Genomic DNA, 20,991 nt, shown 5'->3' with positions numbered 1-20,991 from the left:
TATTTACTCCCATTCCAGTGTCTTCTCCTGGTCCTGTGTCTGTTACATTCTTCCATCACCCAAAACATGCACAATGGGCCAAACCCAGGAGACTGGCCCCAAGTCGCTGCACTGCTGTCGGACAATAACAACCAACAACAAAGATTTTTAAGGGTGTGAATTATACCACCGTTTTTTCGGCCAAGCAGCAAGTTCAGTCTTATTAAAGGGATGGATATAAATGAAAATGTTTTAAAGGAACAGGCCACCGTTGTTACATACTCAAATATGTTCTTACCTGAGTTTAGACAAGTTGATATGTACCTGTTTTTGTTTTTTGTGCTTGTCTGTGGAAGAGCTTTGTCACTTCTAACTTCACCCCCGTTTGGAGCAATAGGAATATACTGGGAGAGGCTAAATGCTAACAACATCTTTAGTCGCTTTGCGTGACTGAGTGCACGCACAAAGACCAGACAGGTACGCATCAACTTGTCTAAGCTCAGGCAGGGACATATCTCAGTAAGTAAAAATGGTGGCCTGTTCCTTTACAGGGGCTAGATGCAAGTTGGCAATTTTATGCTCACTGCTGCCACCTCAGGTCATACGTGTAGCTGCACCTTCTATATTAAGCTCGTGCATGACTGCAATTCGGACACCTTTTCGAGTGCAGGGTTTTAGAGGCCGTTGTGGTGAACAGGTCTGGGCTCATTCTACACATTAGGACATGGCTGGAATATGTAGGGGGAGGAAAATACATAATTTTAACATTTTTTAAATTTCCGTATAGTCCCTTTAATGCAAAAAGGCTGCAATATTAAAACGTTAAGTCTTGTGTGGTTTATCTCTGTATCTCACAGTGAGCCATCTTTAAAAGCCACAAAAGCACACTTCCTCTTTCAGAAGTATCACAACACACCCTGGCTACTTGCTTTTGGGGGACAATACAACTACCAACAAAAACAACATGATCAAGCACTTTGTTACAAGAAAAGTGCTTTATAAATAAACATTGATGGAACAACAAGGACTGCTATACTATATGATGATTATACGGCTTTATAAATAGATTTACAGCACAGAAAGATCTTTTTCTCCTTTAAGATACGACTGCACCCACATTGCAACACATTTTTTTCCCACTACAAGAGAAAAAAGAGACTGGTGCGTCCTAATCACTAACTAAACTTACCTGGGCACAGCAGGCTCCCTTGGCAACACTTAATTTCAAACACAGGGGTTAATTAATGGTCAATAGCCCCGGGATCAGCCGCTATGGGCGCGCTCGTGTGTGTGTAGGTGTTTTGTGCGTGGTTTTGTGGGGGATGTTGTGTTGTGGGCGGGGCTTGCTGACGTCGCCTCGGGTTGCAGTGTAGCCAGCGTTGAAGGCAGACGGAGCGGCGAAGGATGGAGCAGAGAGGAGAACAGTCAAGATCCCGTCCTGTCTCGCACTCACCTCAGGCACATCTTCACCTTCAGCACCTCATTATAATCACCCTGTAATTTTCATCTCCTTTATTCTGACGTTGACATGCGCCGCCGCTCCTCTTGAGCGCGTCCTGTCAAGCTTGTGCGCCGGGTGTCGAGGGGAGGAAAATCATCCCAACACCTCGCGTCAAAAGCGCCGGGGGAGCGTGGAATCGAGCGGACGCTGTCTTCTGTTGGGATCTTTCTGTCACTGCCAAAGTCAAAATGGACGAAGACAATCACGGTAAGGCTGTTTGGACACTCACACGCGCTGGCTCCTTCTGTATTGGGGACTTGTGTGTAATCCTGGCAGTGAGCAGCAGGAGGATGGGTGGATGGATGGGGGGAACTGATGGCTGTGTGAGTGAGTCAGTCAGGAACTGGAGGTATCAATATCTTGTGCAGGAGCCTTGAAAAGCTATTCCAGAGAATAATCACTCCATCATACCACTATGTATTCTGCTTTATTGCAACCCATTTCACTGGCACTTAATATCACCAGTGTATTGCCTTGCTGTCTGACTCCAAAGTTGTTGATCCTATCTCAGTGAGCTCTTTGAAGGTTCCACAGTTGGTCAGATGGATAAGATAACTGTCTACCTGCTGGTTATTACCCCCTTTTCACAGAAACAGGAACTCTATACTGTATATTCTTTACACCATATGATGCACAGTTCCGTGTCTATAACAAGACTAGGAACTGAGATCAAACTGATGATGTAGGTTAGTGGTGTTAAAGACTTGGTGCCGTGCATCGAGCAGATGAAGCCCAGTGTGTGCAGATGCATGTCCGAGTGGGATTAGAGTCCCCGCATGCCAGCTGCTGAATGCTGTATCTGTCGTTTATGGTGGTCCTGAAACATATTTGCTGTAAGCCTGTAAGAACTGATAATGCAAACCGTCCTGCAGCCTAAGCCTTGAAGCCGCTATAGTGTAAACAACAAGTGGCCATCTGATAACAGTTTGTCGGTTAAACTGCGGTTGATCAGTGAAGCGAAGGAGACCCTCACCTCAACTTCCCCTTCTGACTTCCTTAGAACTTAAGTGCCAATCTTTGCACAAAAAAAGCCTGGATATCATGAAAGTTTTGGTGTGGTTTGGCCTATGTACACGCCGGTGCACTTTTCCCCAGTGCAAGTAGTTGTGGTCATGTTGTCATACTTTCTGCGGAAGCCATATTTCCTATTATAATATCTGCATGGTTCTGTTATGAGATGAATCACATAGCCTGTTAGAGCAATGGGGGCTTTCACACATTCAGTGGTTGCACAGTCAGGAGGTCGGGTCGCTGGCAGGACACTGCCATGTGACAGGAAAGAGAACACAGAGGAGAGCCATCTGTGATACAAAAGGAAAACACCTATCAGTAGTTAAGTGCTTATAACACCGCGCTGTGTGAATGATTAAAATAACTTACCATAAATGCTCATATGATTGTGTGCAGTCTGATTGCTCGCTGACGCTCCACTTGCATCTGACACCTCACTTAACATACTCAGCACAAGCACACCTTGATAAGGCACATCTCCACACGGCTAAGTCCTTCGTGTACAGCAGCTGAAAGTCAGGGTAGCACAACCCAGGGGAGCAGATGTAAACGGGGTAAAAGCGATCATTCACCTCATTGCTCTTCATCGCATTTGGAGACAAGATGTACAGTGTAGCTCTAAAGTGTGCTGTGGTGCTACAAGTGCGTGTAATGTGGCCACGCATGTAGAAAATGTAATAGTCTTGTACGCACTGGCTCAGCGCACATTGAGAGCGTATTGTTTGGTCGTAGCAGGGATTAGATGTGTGTCAGTGCACTAACTCGAACAGCGCAGATTCCTGTATTACATTGTATGACTGTAAATGCCGCTGACAAATATTTGTTGTGGCAACGTTGTACTGTAATGGTTAGAACTAGGGAAATCCCTTCCAAACTTAAAAACTACAGTGGAGTTACAGGGGCTGAGTGGTTAGAGGATTGACCAGGTCAAATCCTGCTCCGGCTGGTGAACACTGGCATTGTGCAAGACTGGGGTGTAGGATTCAAGTTAAGGTTAAGTTATACTTTATTGATCCCCGTAGGGAAATTCGTGCTCTGCATTTGACCCATCCTTCAATGCCACTGAGGCGACCTGTAGGAGCAGCTGGTGTAGGCAGGCGCCCGGGGACCCGTCTCCAGGCTAATGCTCAGAATTGCCTGGTTGGAGGCTTCAGTTTTTGTACATTTCTTTAGTGGTGGTAGTTCGATCCTTGGGCCAGATGGCCCAAGGATCGAACCTGGGACCTTGTAGTTGTGAAGCACGAGGGCTAACCACTGATGCTGGGATTGGAGTGGCCGATGGGGCAGATTTGCAGCAGCGTTTCCATCAGTCTGCCCCAGGACAGCTATACAAATATAAATCTGCTTCCCTAAAATGAAATGTTGTGACTTCAATAGTCAAACAATCTCATGTCTAATTTAGTCTTGTTCCTGGTGTCGGTGTTGGCTTTGTTAAATTTCTGAGGCAGAGATTGAGACCCCTTCTGTCGATTTTTGCTGACATACAGTACATCCCCTGGAAAAGTGCAAACTCTGGTCTAAATTTAACCGTCAAGTAAGTGTGAACAACTGAGTATATGTAAAAATGCTCCCATGCCAACCCCACTTACACTCTGTACACTGCAGAATAGCGGAAATGTGCACAGGTCCGGGAATAACCTTACTGCAACAGGGGCCATTAATTCCCAGCTACACCTCTGAATCCAGCCGTTAACTCCGTTGTCGCGCGGCTGTGGCACGGCATTCATTAAATTGTGTTTGTGGCGTCACCTAATCGGAGCTGGCGCGCGTCCCTGCGTCCCTGCGCCGCTCACATGCCAGAGAGCAGACACAGCCCGACCTCAGAAAATGGCACAAAATCAGCAACAGGCGTGAAATGCTAAGTGTTTGTGTTAGTCATGTCTATTTTTAGCGGCTTTCTATAGCTGGACGGAGAAGTGGAAAGAACACAGCAGCAGTGAGCGCTTCATGGGACGTCTGGATGGCGGCCGCAAAGACACTGTGTCTTTTCTTGTGTTCTGTGTGATGCTATTACTAGTTAATGTATACTGAGTCAGGTCTGTTGAAATTGAGTGGAAAAGTCTATGCCAGAATACGGGAACAGTTATCATTATTCAATCAGATGCAAGAGCTGTACATGTGTTTAGTAGTTGAAGTTCTTTATATAGCATGGGAAACATCAATGCTGGGAAACTGTCCTTGGTCTCATTTGAATTGAACAAACAAGAATGCATGATGCAAAAACACATAAGGCACATGGCCAACTTGCATCGATTACAAGAAACACATTGATGTAAAATGAGGCAGCTGTAGCAGGACAATGTTGAGTGTCCAGCAACTGTGACTGGTTTGAAACTTTGCTAAGTGCATCATCACACAATCTTTTCCGTGTGCTGCCTTCAGGGACAAGACTATGGGGCCTCCAGGCGACTGAATCACAACTTCATCCATTACCCTTCCCTCCTTTTGCACCCAGATGTCTGTCTCGTGTCCTCGGGCAACGCACTTCACCCACATCGTTTGCCGTTTGCCGTCACCCATTCTTCCATTTAGATTCTACAAAACGAGACACCCCTAGACAGCGAATTAGGCCAAAGCAGTAGCACACTTCCACATATTCCTGAACATTTCAAATTCATCACACAAACCTCACCGCCTCTGTTACTTCCTCCTGTTGTGAGTGTGATCAAAATGAAAACATCCCCCACACACTGGCATGGCGTAGGTGAGCTCTACGAGTTGCAAGGTTCAGATTTACAGTAGTTCACAGGAGGGACTATATGGGGGCAGTCCCTCATCGCACCGCAAATTGGGTGAAAGTAAAATTAGTTCAAAGTGTTTCCGATGTCAGAATGCCTTCACTGACTTTCTATCGCTGCCAATCATCGCCTCAGTCTTGGTGCGACTGTGGGAAACGCTAGTCAAACTCAAGTCAGTTTTTTTTTGTCTGCCTAACCTTATTGTGTGCCATGAATACCGCCTTTTCTCCACATATTCGCCTTTTGAACACAATATGTTCAAAGCCAGTTGGTAATTACCCTCCTCCAATATAGGCACCTAATTGTTGTGCAATTATTTGATATCACCTTTCAACACTGGGAGGCACGAAACCCGAGCTGAGGTGGCGTTTTTGGAAAACCTGAAGGCTGGCGCATGTGTAATTTCTTGGTTTTTGTCACCGTAAAGGAGGAAGTTAAGAGTGATTAGAATGTGGTCTTTGTTGTGGCGGTGGAATTGTTGTGTGGGTGGACATCGCAGTCACTCGGGGCGAGCTCGGGGAGTTAAGTGGTTGGTGCTGAATGACTCGGCGGTGCTGAGCTTCCACATCTGTCGGCCTAATGCTGTAGTCGTATGTGTTTAGAGCTCCTTTGTTATGTTATTGCTATTTATCCTATATTTTTGCAATTTTAATTGTGTTGATTGCACTTGAAAAAGAATCCTTAGAGCGCCCCTTTCTATAAAGCCCATTCACTATCACCGGGTTTGTCACTATAAGTAAGGATATATCCGTTACTACTAGCCATGTTGATGCTACATGCTTCATTCCACTCTCTCAGACACCAAATCCAAGCGTTCTCTTTGCATTGACAGGACCAGAGGTAGGCTACAACTACGACAAAAGACATTTCACAAAGCCCTTAACAGGATGTATAGGCTATGTTGAAAATGGCTTCTTGCATTGCACACATTTAGTATTTGCTAACCATATCCAAACATGGACGCATCTAAACTTTTCATTTACAGTACAACATTTGATTAATAAAATGTGTTCGTTTTTGTGAACAGTATTTGCCAAAGCTAACAACAATATCCCAACCTCCGACAAGCACATGCTTAACTTACCTTGACCAATCCTATCTGGCACGGAAGGCTGAAACCTGACCAGACAACAATAAAATACTCATTCAGCTACAAAGCCGCATTTTTATTGCCCTAGTTGGCCCAAGGCTATAACCTTTGACAGGTTGCCCTTTGGTTTGCCCTTAGCATGACATCTCCCTAATGGTGACACAAACTAAATGATCTTCAATAAATTACACGGACAGGGTCGCACACACTGTTTTAAACAATGAGGTGTGTTTTGTTGATACCCAGTCCTACAGGATTAATGGCTGCTGTAGAGCTGCGCAATTAGGCAAGGCAAGTTCATTTGTCGAGCACAATTCATACATAAGGCAATGCAAAATGCTTCACAGTTGCATAAAATTACAAGAAAAGATAAAATCAATAAAACATCAACATAAAAAATAATCAATTACAGTAAAAGGCCAGAGTGCCGACTTTCAGTGTCATATTCACAGGTAAAAAGAACTGTTTTCAGCCTGGATTTGAACGTTGTCAGAGTTGAGGCCTGTCTCACATCCTCGTGAAGACTGTTCCAGATTTTAGCTGCATGAAACTGAAACGCAGCCTCACCGTGTTTTGTCCTGACTCTGGGAACCACCTGGAGACCCCTTCCTGAAGTTCTTAGGGTCCGAGATGGTTCATACGGCTGTAACATGTCAGAGATGTACTTTGGTGCTAAACCATGAAAAGACTCCAGGAGCACTGGACTAATATGGTCGTATTTCCTGGTTCTTGATGTACTGCAGCTGTCTGACTCTTGTTTAGAGAGGCCAGTGAACAGGCCGTTATTAATTGCAACCAAACTGAAATTGCAGTTTTAATGGTCGTCATTAGCAAATAACAAAGGCTGCAATTATTCAGCTAATAATCTCCTCTGAGGACAGCAATGATCGGTTTGTCTCCATTGGGATTTCTCATGCATAACACCAGCAACCGGTAGTTTCGACCTTTACAAACATGTTCTGAAATGCATGAGATCCTCGTCACCTTGTATTAGTTTACCAGTTCATTTTTCAGTCTTCTCTCAAATGTTATCGTTCCCATGGAGGTCTAAATGTTGAATAACTATAAGCAAACATAGTTGTAAATAACTGGATCTGGATTTTACAACATGAATTGCAAATCTTATTGCAATCACTATACCTGTCGGAATGATCATTTTCCAGATTTGCGCAGCCTAAATTGCGATTTCAGTAGTTGCAACTCCATATAGGTCATATTATGTCGTCTGCACAGAACAAAGTCTGTTATTATGGGGTTTTAAATGTGTCAAACCTGTTTCTGCATGTGATTCTTGTATTAGTTTTGCGGTTCACATTTCAGTTTACTCTCAGATGTTAAAGCTTGAAAAAGTACACAAGCCCGTGTTGAGTCTGGTGGTGCCATGAATATGGACTATAAATCTTCCGTACATCTTTATTTGTTGTTTTGCGACACGTGTCTTTAATGTGTGATGAAGCTTTTAACCAAAACACTCCAGAAAATGTGTTCAAATTCACCCACTTGACCCTGCTGGCTGTCTGTGTGGTTAAGAGAGCTTAAGGAGAGATTTGGAACATGCGCGGGAATTCATTTTGCCTGCCAAGATTATGGTTTTTGTGGCACAACATTAGAAGATTAAACATGTCGTGTATTATTCCACGAGACAGACAATGTTAGCTCATCGTGAGCGCGGATCAGGCTTGTAACGTTAAGAACGCGGCTGCATATGGACCTGATTACAGGAGAGAGAGAGAGACAGTCTGGGGAGTCTTACCGGCCCGTTCCCATCACCATGGCAGTGTGCTGGTGTGCATCTGTGGGAGAAAACAACGCTCGATAGGCGCTGTTTTGTAGCAAATGGAGTTAGCAGTGTTTTTTTGCGTGGAATGATTGCCTGGAGCTGTCGAGAAGGGAGTCTCTTAAAAACGCGGGACACAGAGCAGATGGGACACTAAAAGGGAGGCAAATGAAATCAGAGGCTATTAAAACCAGGGGTGCGTTTTGGTAATGTACACCTGGAAAAGCAAGGAGCAGCTCTTGAAACGTGCAGACAGGAAGTAGGGTGTTTATAAACCAGTGAGGCAGCTGAGGTAATTTTGTGTTTCTTGGCCTCTGGATGAATGGGATTGGACAACCACCTCGGCTAACATCTAGTTCTCACCATAATAAAACGTCCAGGCCCGTGTTGTGTTTCACTTGCTGTTTCTCCTTTTTTTTTTTTCCTGACTAGAACCAGGGCTATTTACTCAAAAGACTCACACGTGGCGCCTTAGCTTCTGATCACTCATCGAAACACCAGAGCCTCTACTGTAAGCAGACAGCAAATCCGTCTGTCCACAAGCGCTTGAAGTCACTGCCTCTCATTTTGTCCGGCAATCCTTTATGCCGTCTCCCTGCTGATGTCTGCAGACTGTCAGCGCCTCCGAGTTCCTCATTTGTGGTGTTTGCGCTCGAGCACCTGTACCTGAGTCGGAAATTGCTCCCAAGCGAGATATCCGTCGCAATAACAGTGGCCGTGTTGGTATCAGAAGGCAAACAGTATTACTTTCATTCATGCGTCTGTCAGTCAGGATGAAGCCTGCAGGCCGCTTCCAACACTCCTGACAGGAAATAATGGTCTGATGTCACCTGTCATATTGTTTTTATAGACTCCCATCTGGGATCTGAGCTAATAAAGCCACACCTTGATTGTAGTCAAATTGTGGACCATGTTGACATAATAGCGTCCAAGTGCTCCATGCAAAGCGGCCGTTCATTTCTGAGAAGCCCCTCGTCCTGCCTGATTCCTGCTCTGTCGCATCACAGCGCCAGATAATACCCTACGCTTGGCCGCTAGCATATGGCAAAAGAGGAAGCCCCGTTTAGATCCACCATGGAGTCAAATATTGACATAGCTGTGATGCCCAACAGATGTGTGATATAAGGCGGACACTGTACACAGAGACCACCTCCTATGCAAAACCCCCAAGCCCCACAAATGCATCTCAGCGGGAGGCGCCTACCCGAAAACTGCAGATTAACAGAGCAATCAGCACCCCGAGCCCCAGATCCTCCCTCTGCAACTACAGAGCTGGATCCACTATACCCCAAATCTCTCTCCTCTCACGCAACGGGGCTACAGCTAAATTATTACTGAGAACTGCAGGCTTGAGTGCGGAGTAATGAACCATTTTACTGTCATATGGATGTTTAGACATGCACCACTTGCATTTTTCTGCGCTTGTTTCAGCCATTTGTGTGATTTTAATAATTTAGTCTATAATGCACTCATAGTTTTGCAGCTAGCGCCACGTGCGATTTAGTCACGTTATACTTTAACTAAATCTACAATTTCTGCTAAGCTGGGGATTACATTTACAGATGACAGGGCTGATGTTAAGCACTTGCTCTAGAATATGTCATATTTATTGAATTTTGAGTTAATCATATAATCTCAGGAATGCCTATTTTGTGCCAATGGGTGCAATGAAAACATACACTGATGTATCTAACTGTTCTGATCTGGGGTCGCTGCAGGTGGTCAGGTCTAGTTCAGTAACTCTATGTGTAAGAATGAGACTAGCTAACTATCTGAACATCCTGAATGCCCAGGTTCAATCAATCAAATCAATGGATTTCTTCTTTCCTGATGGCGTGGGTATATTCCAAGATGACAATGCCAGGGTTAATTGGTCCCACATTGTGAAAGAGTGGTTCAAGGGAGCAGGAGACACCATTTTCACACATGGATTGGCCGCCACAGAGTCCAGACCTTTCTGTGAAGTTTTGACTTAAGAAGATTGTGATTCAATTTCAAATTCAGGTTGTCAGGAACGGTGGCGCAGTTGGTAGAGCAGGTCGTCTCATGATCGGAAGGTCGGGGGTTTGGGCAAGACACCTTACCCACCTTGCCTCCAGTGTATGTGCACACTAGTGTATGAATGAATGGGTGACTGGTTACTTGCTTTAAAGCACTTTGGGCCTGATGAAGGTAGTAAACTTTTTTTTTTACCATAACATTACCATGTCACAGATGGACTTAGTCAATGGTCACCTTCAGTAGACAAATTAAACAGGGTTAACCAATTTTGTAAAGTGATCTATTGATTTTCTCATTGACATTTCATCACTTAACCTCCAGACAAAGGAAAGTAGTTGTTTAAAGCAGGAGTTCACCGCAGTAATTTATTAGACTGACCCTAAATCAATGCTTTTGTTTGACACATTTCATTCTAGGTTTTGCACATGGACGCAGACTCCACCTTTGCTCTCTTATCCTCACTCTTGCATCCTGCCGCTAACAATCTCATCATGCCTTAACTTAAAGTCTTAGCATAAAGGACCATAGTGCTGCCTGTAACGGAGGAGAAGTAGGTTAAAAGCTGATAACAACGAACATCTCCATCAGCGCACGGTGTTGTACTTCCGCAGCAGCATATTAGGATGTAGGATTAGCAGCAGCTGTCTTTGTGCGCGTCAGTCTATCAGTGCGTCCGACTCAAAACACGTATACTTTAGGATTGGGGACGACGGCTTTGTAGATTAAGCAAACTTTTTCCCCCTCTGTTCTAGCTTTCTTACACTGCATATGTCGCTGCATGGGGCCACCCGGGGTAACAGGGTTATCTTTTTTTAAAGCTCATCCACTTTGAAAAGACATTACAGTGGTTAAAGTCGCTGCTGCACAAATCCCCCGCCGCACACACACACGCGCACACAGCGGAGCGGGTTAAAACCTGGAGCCCTGCCAGCATTAAGTGAGCGTGAGATTTTAAAGCCCAGCCAACTATAAGCACCTCGCCAGTTTCCCATGAATGCGGCCATTGGGAAGTCTTTGGATCAGGGTTTTTTTTTTTTTTTTTTTTTTTTTCAATACCTGGAATTTCCTTTTTGCTGTGTCGGCTGCTACATTCATGTGTAAAGTAAACATACAAAGTGTCGTAAAATGAAGGTTTTCTTTGGCCTGGCTGGAGTGTGTCCGTAGCCCGTAAAGTGTGGCAGCATTAACGGGAGCACGGTTAAAGCCGGGGTTTGCGGTGGGTGGCCCGGGGACAGTTGTTAGTTTTGGGTGTGAGGAGCAGCGGGGGGATTTAGTCCTAAAAGTAGATTTTGAAGGATTTGTTTTCAGGGGGAAAATGACTTTTACCCCCATGTCCCATAAACCCCTTGCACCCGATCAACTTGAGCAGCTTTATGCAGAGGAGATATTCTTACATTGGATTGAGTAGGATTTCCAGTTCTTGGGATCAAGTTTTAGAATTAGCTTAAATTTCAACCAATGCTGTCAGTATTTTCTAACTTCAGGATGAGGGCCAAACCTTTTAAAAGCTACACAGGCTATTTTACTCAGGACATCTACTTATATGGCAGGTATTTACTTTAGAATCAATGCCTAAAGCCCTTTTGTCATTGAGGTTTGGTTTTCTTTCCTCCTTTTTTGAAGGAGTCTCAGAAGGTCACTATGGACTGTGTGCTAATAATGTAAATGGAGAACCTCCTCTGCGCCTAAACTAGATTATGTCCATAAAGTGATCTGATACTCCTGTTTTTGCAGATGCGAAACTAGATTTGATAACAGAAGCTATGCATTTGTGTATAATTGCAAAGGCCGACCATTAGCAACATTAGGATGTTATTAAGGGCGTATCGTTCGCTTAATGAATCTAGATAGTAATCATCCAGTCACTCCATTAGCTAATGCACTGCTGCGGGCTACGATTGCTTGGTCCTCTGTGTTTATTATCATTGTGACGTGATGCAGAATATTGAAAATCGCAAATGCCCATGACATTATTGGCCTTTATGCGCACAGATGCATTCCAAAATGGCCGCACGAAGATAAACGGAAATGTGAAAGACAAAAAGGTCACTCGAGGTAATAAGTCTGGACAGAAAATCTATACCGATAACGTCTGAATAAAAATGTTTACGGCTGTATGCAAATTAGGATGGGGCCCAAGCTGCCACACGACTCCTCTGCAGTGTCCAATTCTAAATTTAGGCAAAGATAAAAAGTAGTATTAAGGTGATTTTATCGTAGGGCAATGCTTAGATAGTGCCCATGAACCACTAACACACACATTTCCTATCACAGTCAAATAAATCAATACATGTAATGGGACATGAAGAAATCTAATTCCTTTTAAAACATCCAATTTGCCCTACTCACCCAGGCTTTTAAATGTCAGGAGAGAATGGCAAAAGTGACTTTGTACCACGGTGTACTCATAATTTATTTAGTAACATGATTTAATTTGCCTTAGTTGAACACACTGACCTACAGCTGCTTCCCCTGTCGCTCCACTTTGACCATTTTAACACCATGCAATGCTACGCAAATTCAATTTCCTCGCCATAGTTGCCTCTCCGTCCGAGCTACTCAAGGATTCATATCTCCTCAGGGCGTAAAGCTAACTGTAGACACAGCATCTTTCATAAAATGTAGGACAAAACATGGAAAACAAACCAAATGAGAGAGATGCCGGCGGCTGTGAAACTTTATTGCGCTAACTAGCTTGTTCATACTGATTCACAGTATTTTAGTCCGTTTATGCCTGTCTTTTTCACAATTTGGCTTATACTTTTGAAATATCTGTCTGTGTCGGGTGTTTTAACAATACGTTTCCTAATAGAGTTCGAGAATGTGATGTCATACCGCTAAGCATCATGGGATTGGCAGCAATAATAAACTAATGGAGATTTTACGTGTATTGGATGTACAGTATTTACCAGTTGTAGTTCAACAGCTAGCAGGGTTGTTTCACGGCTTTTTTCTCCACTTTTTATAGAGTTTGGGAAAGTCCGCAGTTACCATGGAGATCCGCCATCTTTGCAGCTGTTAGTATACATTTCCATTGACTAACATTAGCTAAAAACAGCATAAAAAGTGGCAAAAAAAGCCTTGGAACAACTCCGTTAGCTGCTGAGTTACTGCTGGTAAATACATCTAGCACACTGTGGTGTCCAAGTGTTTTAATGTGAACAATAACTCCAGTATTTTAACTTTTAAAATCTCATAAAAATCCCATAATGCTTAGCGATATGACGTCACATTCCCGAACTCTATACTGTTTTTAGCAGTATAATATTAGTCCAGGGAAAATGTATGCTAACAGCTGCAAAGATGGCGGATCTCCATGGTGACAGTGGAATTTCCCAAACTCTATACTAAACTACGTTACATCCTTTGAAAGATTTCTAACCCGTTCAAAGTCGATTTCCCCATTGTCCCATTGTCAGCTATTTCAGTCAAAGTCAGAAAAGCGTGTGTGTGTGTGTGTGTGTGTGTGTGTGTGTGTGTGTGTGTGTGTGTGTGTGCGTGTGTGCTAAGCTGCGCATTTTAAATAGAAAAATAATTCGAGATGAAGATAGAGATTGACTGCAAAGCACGAGCATCCCGTCACAGCTCTCCTCCCCCGAGCTGTTTCCCGCTAACAGGGAAGGGTTGTAGGCTGTGTCCAATTACCAAATGCGCATTTAATGAAAGAACGCTTAATCAGGATCGTTTTTATTAATAGATCTCCCCCCAGGGCTAATGAGGAAGGAGGCGAGGGGCAAAGCACTTTCAAGTGTAATATTAATTCCTCAGTTTGCATCCTACTTGACTTCTTCAGTTAATTAAAGATGTCGGCTCATGAGTTAACTACTTGCTGTCGCGCCAAGCTAGTGTAAGCTGAAAAAGACATGAAGTTGCTTATTTCTTCTTTTTTCATAGTCAGGGAACTGGAGTGAAATTCTAGTTTTCTTAGAGCCACACCACATAAACATTTCACTCAATAAAATAAGCGCCTCCACGGAAATGCCGCTGCTCTTTGAAGAAGGGATAAATACTGTAGCCCCTCTTCCAGAAAATAGCCTGTGTCTAACTGAGCGTATGGAGGATGTTTGTTTATGCTTTGAGTTTTACTGTTTAGTTGCTGATGTGACATAGCAGCACATCACCTGGAATGCTCCACAGTGCGGCTTTTAAGGCGTCTTTGTCCATTGTTTGTTGCAGTTCCCGAAGACTTGTCCTTAGAGGAGAGAGATGAGCTGTCCAGCATCCGGCGAAGGAAGAGAGAACTGCTGGACGACATTGAGGTGATCTGGCTAACATGTTTTTATTGCTGCACTTTTGTTCCTTTTACTGTTGTATCTGTGATTTGCATGTGGAAATTATGCAAATAACTCCAAGTTTAGCGCCGCAGTTCTCTGGCACATTTCGGTGCTCGGTGCGTGGTGTTGCTGCGGAAGTGCAATCAACATTAACTGAGAAAACTTTTTTTTTTTTTTTTATTCATCAGAGGCTGAAGTTTGAGATCGCTGAAGTGATGACAGAGATCGAGCAGCTGACATGTGTAGGAGAGAGGTAAGGCATCCATATTACTTCTTCCACAACAGCCAGTGCTCTAAAACCATTACCGTTCAGTAGGCTATTTTATGGTGAACTCTGAATAACTTCTTGAGAAACCTTGCATCATCAGCTGATACATGTAGCAGCTCGACTGTCAGCGCATACTTTGTGGATTTTAGCGCTGACTAAGATTCACATTAGCCTTTCTCTGTACGAACATAGGTTAGGCTTGTTATGTTTACAAGCAGATTTCTTTTTCCACACTGAGAGGAATATTCAATAGGTTGTGCTTTTTTCTGTACGTCTCTATCTTTACACATATTTGACTCTTCGTCTATTTATTTTTTTATTTGATGAATCTATAGGTTTGCAGGATTCACACAGGGCTCAATGCATGACTGGGAATTGCAATTTATGTTTATAGCAACTATTATAGATTTAACACTGATGTGCAATTCCAGCTTCATCATTTTTATGTGATTTAATTTTGCAAAAAGTTTCAAAACCCGCCATTACAGTCATAACCATTTTTGTCCTTCTTTTCTGTATTAACGATGGTGTTTTTGTCGGCTATAAATAAAACACATTATCAGATCCTAAGCTTGCAACTATTTCATATGTTCCAGCAAAACGTCGCAGCGAAACAAACAGATCGCGATGGGCAGAAAGAAATTCAACATGGATCCCAAAAAGGTAAAAGCTTTATCATATTCGCTCAAGAACATCCAGTGTGTGTGAGAAATACCGTATCAAAGCCACGCTAAGCCCCGGTCCTTCTTATATACACATTGCTCCTCCATCATCACACAAGGTTTCATGATTGAGATGAATGCGCCACATTACTCCTCTTCTGTCCTCTTCAGGGAATCCAGTTCTTATTGGAGAACGACCTACTTCAGCACACTCCCGAAGACATCGCCCAGTTCCTTTACAAAGGCGAGGGGCTCAACAAGACCGTCATAGGAGACTACTTAGGCGAGAGGTAAGGAAAGGAAAAGTCATCGTTTGAGGAGAAGTCATTAGAGAGGGACACTGCGGGCTGGATTTACGGGATAAAAGTGGCAGATTGACCCCTGTGAACATGAATCTGTGAGGGACGCAGGTCAGGCGGCCGTATAATGAAGAGGGAGGAGCAGCGAGAGTCTATTATAAAGCTTATACATGTCATTTGCGTGCTATATTATGAAAGTGATACGGGGTAGTACACGTATTTACAATGGGAAGGTGAGCGTTGGACAGATGCGCCGAATTAATCCAAAAGAGACAAGTTGGAGCTCAAGGTAATTTGCATAACAAGGTTTATTGCCCAACTGTCAGTGTTGGAGAGTGTGAAGGCATACTGAATAAGGTGTTCATGTGGGCTGCTGGCGACTTGGATTGTGAAGCTTAGCAGCGCTTGATGATGTTGTGTAATTTTGATTAAAAATAATGTCTTGATTCCCTAAGTCTGCATACTTTTCCAGATAAATCAGGTTCTGTTGCATCCACAGTGATTGGTATGTCCATTGGTTCGATGGGAAACTGGGGCTGAATTCCACAAGGGTCAAAAGCCTATCCAAACGGTCAACTTTGTGCCGAAACCCAAATAATCTCCCAAGCAATTAAACGCAGCCATTATAAAAAACTCACCATGAATACTACGCAATTAATATTTTTCATGGATTGGATCTGCAATGGCTTTAAAAAAGTTCCCATACCTGCGAGACTCACCCGTTTTTCAAGTTGCCTGAGTAAACAGAAAAGCTGCGAGACAGAGGCCGATGCACCGAAGTGTGTGAATAGGGCTGAAAGTTGGGGAGGGGCACCCCGGGGACCAACGCTCTGCAATAGGATTTATTTCGCGGAGCATCATCAAAGGGGCCACCTACCCAGTGGAAATCACACTAAACACAGGCTCAGGCTTCACTTCGAGTAATTACCACTAATTGAGCTTATGCAAGGGGGAGAGAGGCCGTCATTATGCGGCCATCGGAGAGCGAGATGAAGAGGGAGCAAACAGGAGGCGAGCACACGGAGAGGAGATAGTGGGGTTAAAAAAAAAAAAAGAGGAGGAGAGGTGGATGCAAGCTGAGTGGGCGCTTGACTCTTAAATTACCTCCACAGACACGGGCCACATGGGGAACATCTGTTTGTCGCTTCCTGTTTAATACAAGGAGAGGCGCACAGCGAAATCTGCATAGAGTGTGATGTTAAAATAACTGGATTACAGCAGCGATGAAAGCTATTTAAAGACTTTTTTGCTCAATGAATACAATTATCACGTGCATTTACCGGGTTTTGTACATAGAAAGACCCCACATTTTGTTGTCTGCAAATAGGGTGCCCTATGGAGATCAACACCTTGTAATTCCCATTCACTCTTCCCATTGACGAAAAATAGAATCTGACCTGCCTTGTGGTAAATCTCACGACCTTAAAACATACCATTTTAATTTGAATATTTATCTGAAACGTCAAATCACAAAGTCTTATGTTCAGGAGTTGGCATAAAGTTGGTAAAGCTTTTAAACTCCTAATATTTGAACAGTCTATGAGGAATGGTTTCACTTCTGGAATGGGAGCAGGTTTTGCCGTGGACGGGACATTTGACCTCCACAGTGCACACTTTAATTCTGAATACGTAGCCCAAATCGCAAAGACGTCGCAAAACTAGTATTGACTTCAGCCGGATGACACGGCTTCCCCCAACCGGCTGAAGAAAGACATGCGTGTAATCTAATTAGTCGAACTGAAGTAGCCTTAATGAATGAATGTGACAGTGAATGCTTGTCTGTCTGCCCCCTTTCAATGAACTGGCCATTGTCCATAGTGAGAATTCCTCTCCTCAGGCCATTTTTTTTTTGCAGTACCACCTGAATTCTTGTCATTCTCCTTATAAAACTTTCAAACAAAACATAGCGCAAACAGAGAGCCAGATAGTGCTATTGCATACAGTCCATAAAGGAGCGTCGTCATGAAGAAAAAAAACTCCTTGCCGTAAACAAAATACAAAGGGATATGAGGAAAATCCCCAAGTGCTCGCCCAAATAATCAAAAGAATGTTATTGCAACTTGAGTCTGCATTCTGTTTGTAGTCAGCCAGCACACTTTGTACTTTTCCAAAGTCTCCTCCAAGTCTTTCCACAAAAAAACAAAAATCAAAACTGCTGGACTCAAAAAGTAGTTGTTGATGTTTTGTTCAATACAGAGTTCAGGTTTTCGTACACAACGCCGGCTAAACACACGTGACAGTCGGAGCGTGCGTGGGTTTGGTCAAGCTGGTTTTGATCAACACTGGCTCGGGCCCTCTGGGTGGAGAAACACGGCACAGCTGTTTAAATGTCTTCCAGGCTGCTCTCCTCGCTGTGCGTCCGGTGTGAATAAGAGCACAAACACGAGAGGAACGCTGGGAAGTGGAATTCAGGTTGGGAAATAGTTAGGATGAAAGGAAACACACGGCACTTTCCTTGAGTTCACGTGGAGTTCTGAGTCATATTTCTTTGCTTTTTTGTCATTTTAGTGTCTCTGCATGATGTATGGCTTCCCTAACTTAGAATAACAACCCTCACTTTTAGTAGAGATGAAACGAAATTAACTTGAAGGACATCAGTGCTGTGAGAAGATGACATACCACTTCCTAGTTTTTGGCTATAAATGACTATATATCCAGGAAAATTCTGTGATAAAAGTAGCTATTTTCTACTGAGTCAGCATTTCATGAAACAATGGGGAAGTAGATGCAATGAGAAGACGATCCATAGCAACCAGACTTTGCTATTGTTTTCTTTCATCAGGGATGACTTCAACATCAAGGTGCTGCAGGCGTTTGTGGAGCTGCACGAGTTCGCCGACCTCAACCTTGTCCAGGCACTAAGGTAAACGAAACAACCAGCCCAACAAGTCTCTGCGATAAAAAGAAAAACTAATTAAAAAAAACAACCCAGCTGCATCCGGTTAGATCATGAATGAAAGCTTCACTTCTGTTTTCTGGGCTGTAGACAGTTCCTGTGGAGCTTCCGTCTGCCCGGAGAAGCCCAGAAGATCGACCGAATGATGGAGGCCTTTGCTTCTCGCTACTGCCAGTGTAACCCCGGGGTGTTCCAGTCCACAGGTGAGACACGCCGCAGTTAAAGCCGTGGTTCACCCAATGATAGGATGAAATAGATACAAGATAAAACTACAGAAGCACCAGAAACTATTTAAAAAAAAGTACAGAACAGAGCCACAAATCTGCTTTCAACTGAAAAATCCAAGGCAATCCCAATCCTGATCGCTACAATCTGGAATATTCCGCCTTTAGCCGTAAGTCATTGTCCTTATTTGTATGAGCGGGCCCATTGTGTCAAGGCGAAGTCAATATGTCCACTAACTGGAAAACTGATGGCCTGCTTTAATGCGCCCGATCATTAAACCATTAGCGGAGAGTGTAACTAAGGCTCAGCCAGGATTTAACCAGATTACTGCACAGTGGATCATATGAAACTCACAACCATCAACAAACAACAGGCATCCATTATTTACAAATGGCTCAACAAGGATGGGATGTACACAAACAAGAGAGGAACAATCCAGACAATGACAATAAAGGATCTCAATTATTTATATAGGCCGTGAAAGATGTTTGTTGTGCAATTTTTTTTATGGGCCAGTGGAGAAACAGGGTTCAATTTGACACATAAAGCTGTTTCAAATCCGATGTAGAACTGAAATTCCAAAGCGAACATCAACAAACATACGGCAACAACTACGCAAAACCAACACGGACTAAATAATGAACTAGTTCCACTGAAAAGACCATTTTTTCAGTCACAATTAGCAAATCCCAAAGGCTACAAATATTAGGCAGTCTGATTGAGCATTGTCATGTATAAACAGTGTTACTGAATACTTACTTTAAAATGTATTTCGTAACATATTCCGTTACTTTGTCCATTTAGAGGACTGTATTCTGAAAACATAGAATACTTTCACAATGATTTGCATCATACTGTAGTTATGTATTTGGGGCAACTTTGAGTGCCTAAAGCAGGTAGAAAGGCGCTATATAAATGTGACCAATTATAAACATACACTTGTTGGAACGCCTGTTTTGAACTTTTTTGCCACGAATTATGAACATAAAAAAGCACTTTGCAGATCACAGCACATCACATGACACACAGTGCACATGTGCATTGTAAAATGAAGTACTCCAATGTATTTTTGTGTGTGATTTCTTTCAAAGCAATTGTATTTCAAATACCCACAAAGGAAAGAGTAACTGTACTGGAATACTCAAAATGAGTATTCTAAATACACGTGTTCCGTTACTACCCATCAGTGCATAGAGCTTGCTAACCTTGTAGTCAAATGTTAATGCCTAAAGATGTGCTTAAAATGGGAATTCTGACTTTAATATTTATTTGAAAGCAATAATCGCAAATCACAATTGCAATACTCATTTAGGATTTTTTCCAAAATTTGCAGACCCCTGGCAAACATTGGTGCAACAAGGGAGTTATTGTATGCATTGTCTCATGCCACTTATAACTTATTTGATTTTAACATAGGCAAAATGCCATTGCAGCTCTCCTAAACACAGTCAGGCTGTGTATATCTATGTGATTAGGCCTGAGCGTCATCAGGGCTGGTGAAGGGGCTCATATTATTTAGATTTTGTTTCCACTGTGTCCCACCATCCGAGAACCACTCCCTTATATAAACTTTAACAGAAGAGTTTAGTACAGTCTTTCTTTCATGTGGTCCCGTCAGGCCTGATGCACAATGCGCTTTCTGAGGGTTTGTGTGACAAGTGGGTGGAGGGCTGCGCTACGCAGCATCTGCCATCTATAAAAAACATACAATAACGAGGGGGGTTTAATTATGGCTGCATTTCGACATTATTTTTGCTCAACATTTTTCTGACGGCTTTGACAGTCCTCCCACAGCATGAGCATACACACGGCGGTCTCTATCTCTTTTTATAGCCCGTATGAGTTAGGCGGCAGACAATAGGCAGCGGCTAAGTGTGTCAGTGAGACCTCGCAGACAGGGCAGAATGAATGATTCATTTACAGGCAGTCAGTGGGCCGTGTGCGTTACCATTAGCACTCTACACACCATAGTCACACCCCACCCCCAGTCTGTGCGTTATCCTGTCACATGGCCACAATCATGCATCTTTCAATTACAGTGATATGGAGAAATATGATCCAGAAGGCAGTGTGCTTAAATAAAAAGAGAAGAGCTAACGATTCTTCATGCTGTGCTTACTTTCCCGGGTATAGTATGTGTGGGAGTAAACACTGATACGGAAACATCTTTTAACCAGCGTATGCATGTGTGTCTATGGGATATTTTCTAAGCTCCCATCAATATTGTAGTGTTGTCCCAAATTCCATTCATTTGAAATCCAGAATCTGAA

General features: G+C 43.3%; 1 protein-coding gene across 1 annotated transcript in view; it reads left to right on the top strand.

The window, feature by feature from the left end:
* The first annotated feature begins 1,256 nt into the window (after window positions 1-1,256).
* The window catches only part of LOC306978914 (cytohesin-3-like), a 29,492-nt gene continuing 9,757 nt past the window's right edge, over window positions 1,257-20,991 (top strand). Inside the window, exons 1-7 of the mRNA XM_079577630.1 lie at window positions 1,257-1,687; window positions 14,274-14,356; window positions 14,560-14,624; window positions 15,236-15,302; window positions 15,473-15,591; window positions 18,383-18,463; window positions 18,587-18,699. Of these exons, the coding sequence (XP_079433756.1) occupies window positions 1,669-1,687; window positions 14,274-14,356; window positions 14,560-14,624; window positions 15,236-15,302; window positions 15,473-15,591; window positions 18,383-18,463; window positions 18,587-18,699 (547 nt within the window). The 5' untranslated portion in view covers window positions 1,257-1,668. The remainder of the gene's footprint in view (window positions 1,688-14,273; window positions 14,357-14,559; window positions 14,625-15,235; window positions 15,303-15,472; window positions 15,592-18,382; window positions 18,464-18,586; window positions 18,700-20,991) is intronic.

This window comes from Gobius niger (genome assembly GCF_951799975.1).
Source record: "Gobius niger genome assembly, chromosome: 19".
Lineage (NCBI taxonomy): Eukaryota > Metazoa > Chordata > Actinopteri > Gobiiformes > Gobiidae > Gobius > Gobius niger.
The sequence above is the reverse complement of the archived record's forward strand: the minus strand, read 5'-3'. Positions and strand labels throughout refer to the sequence as shown.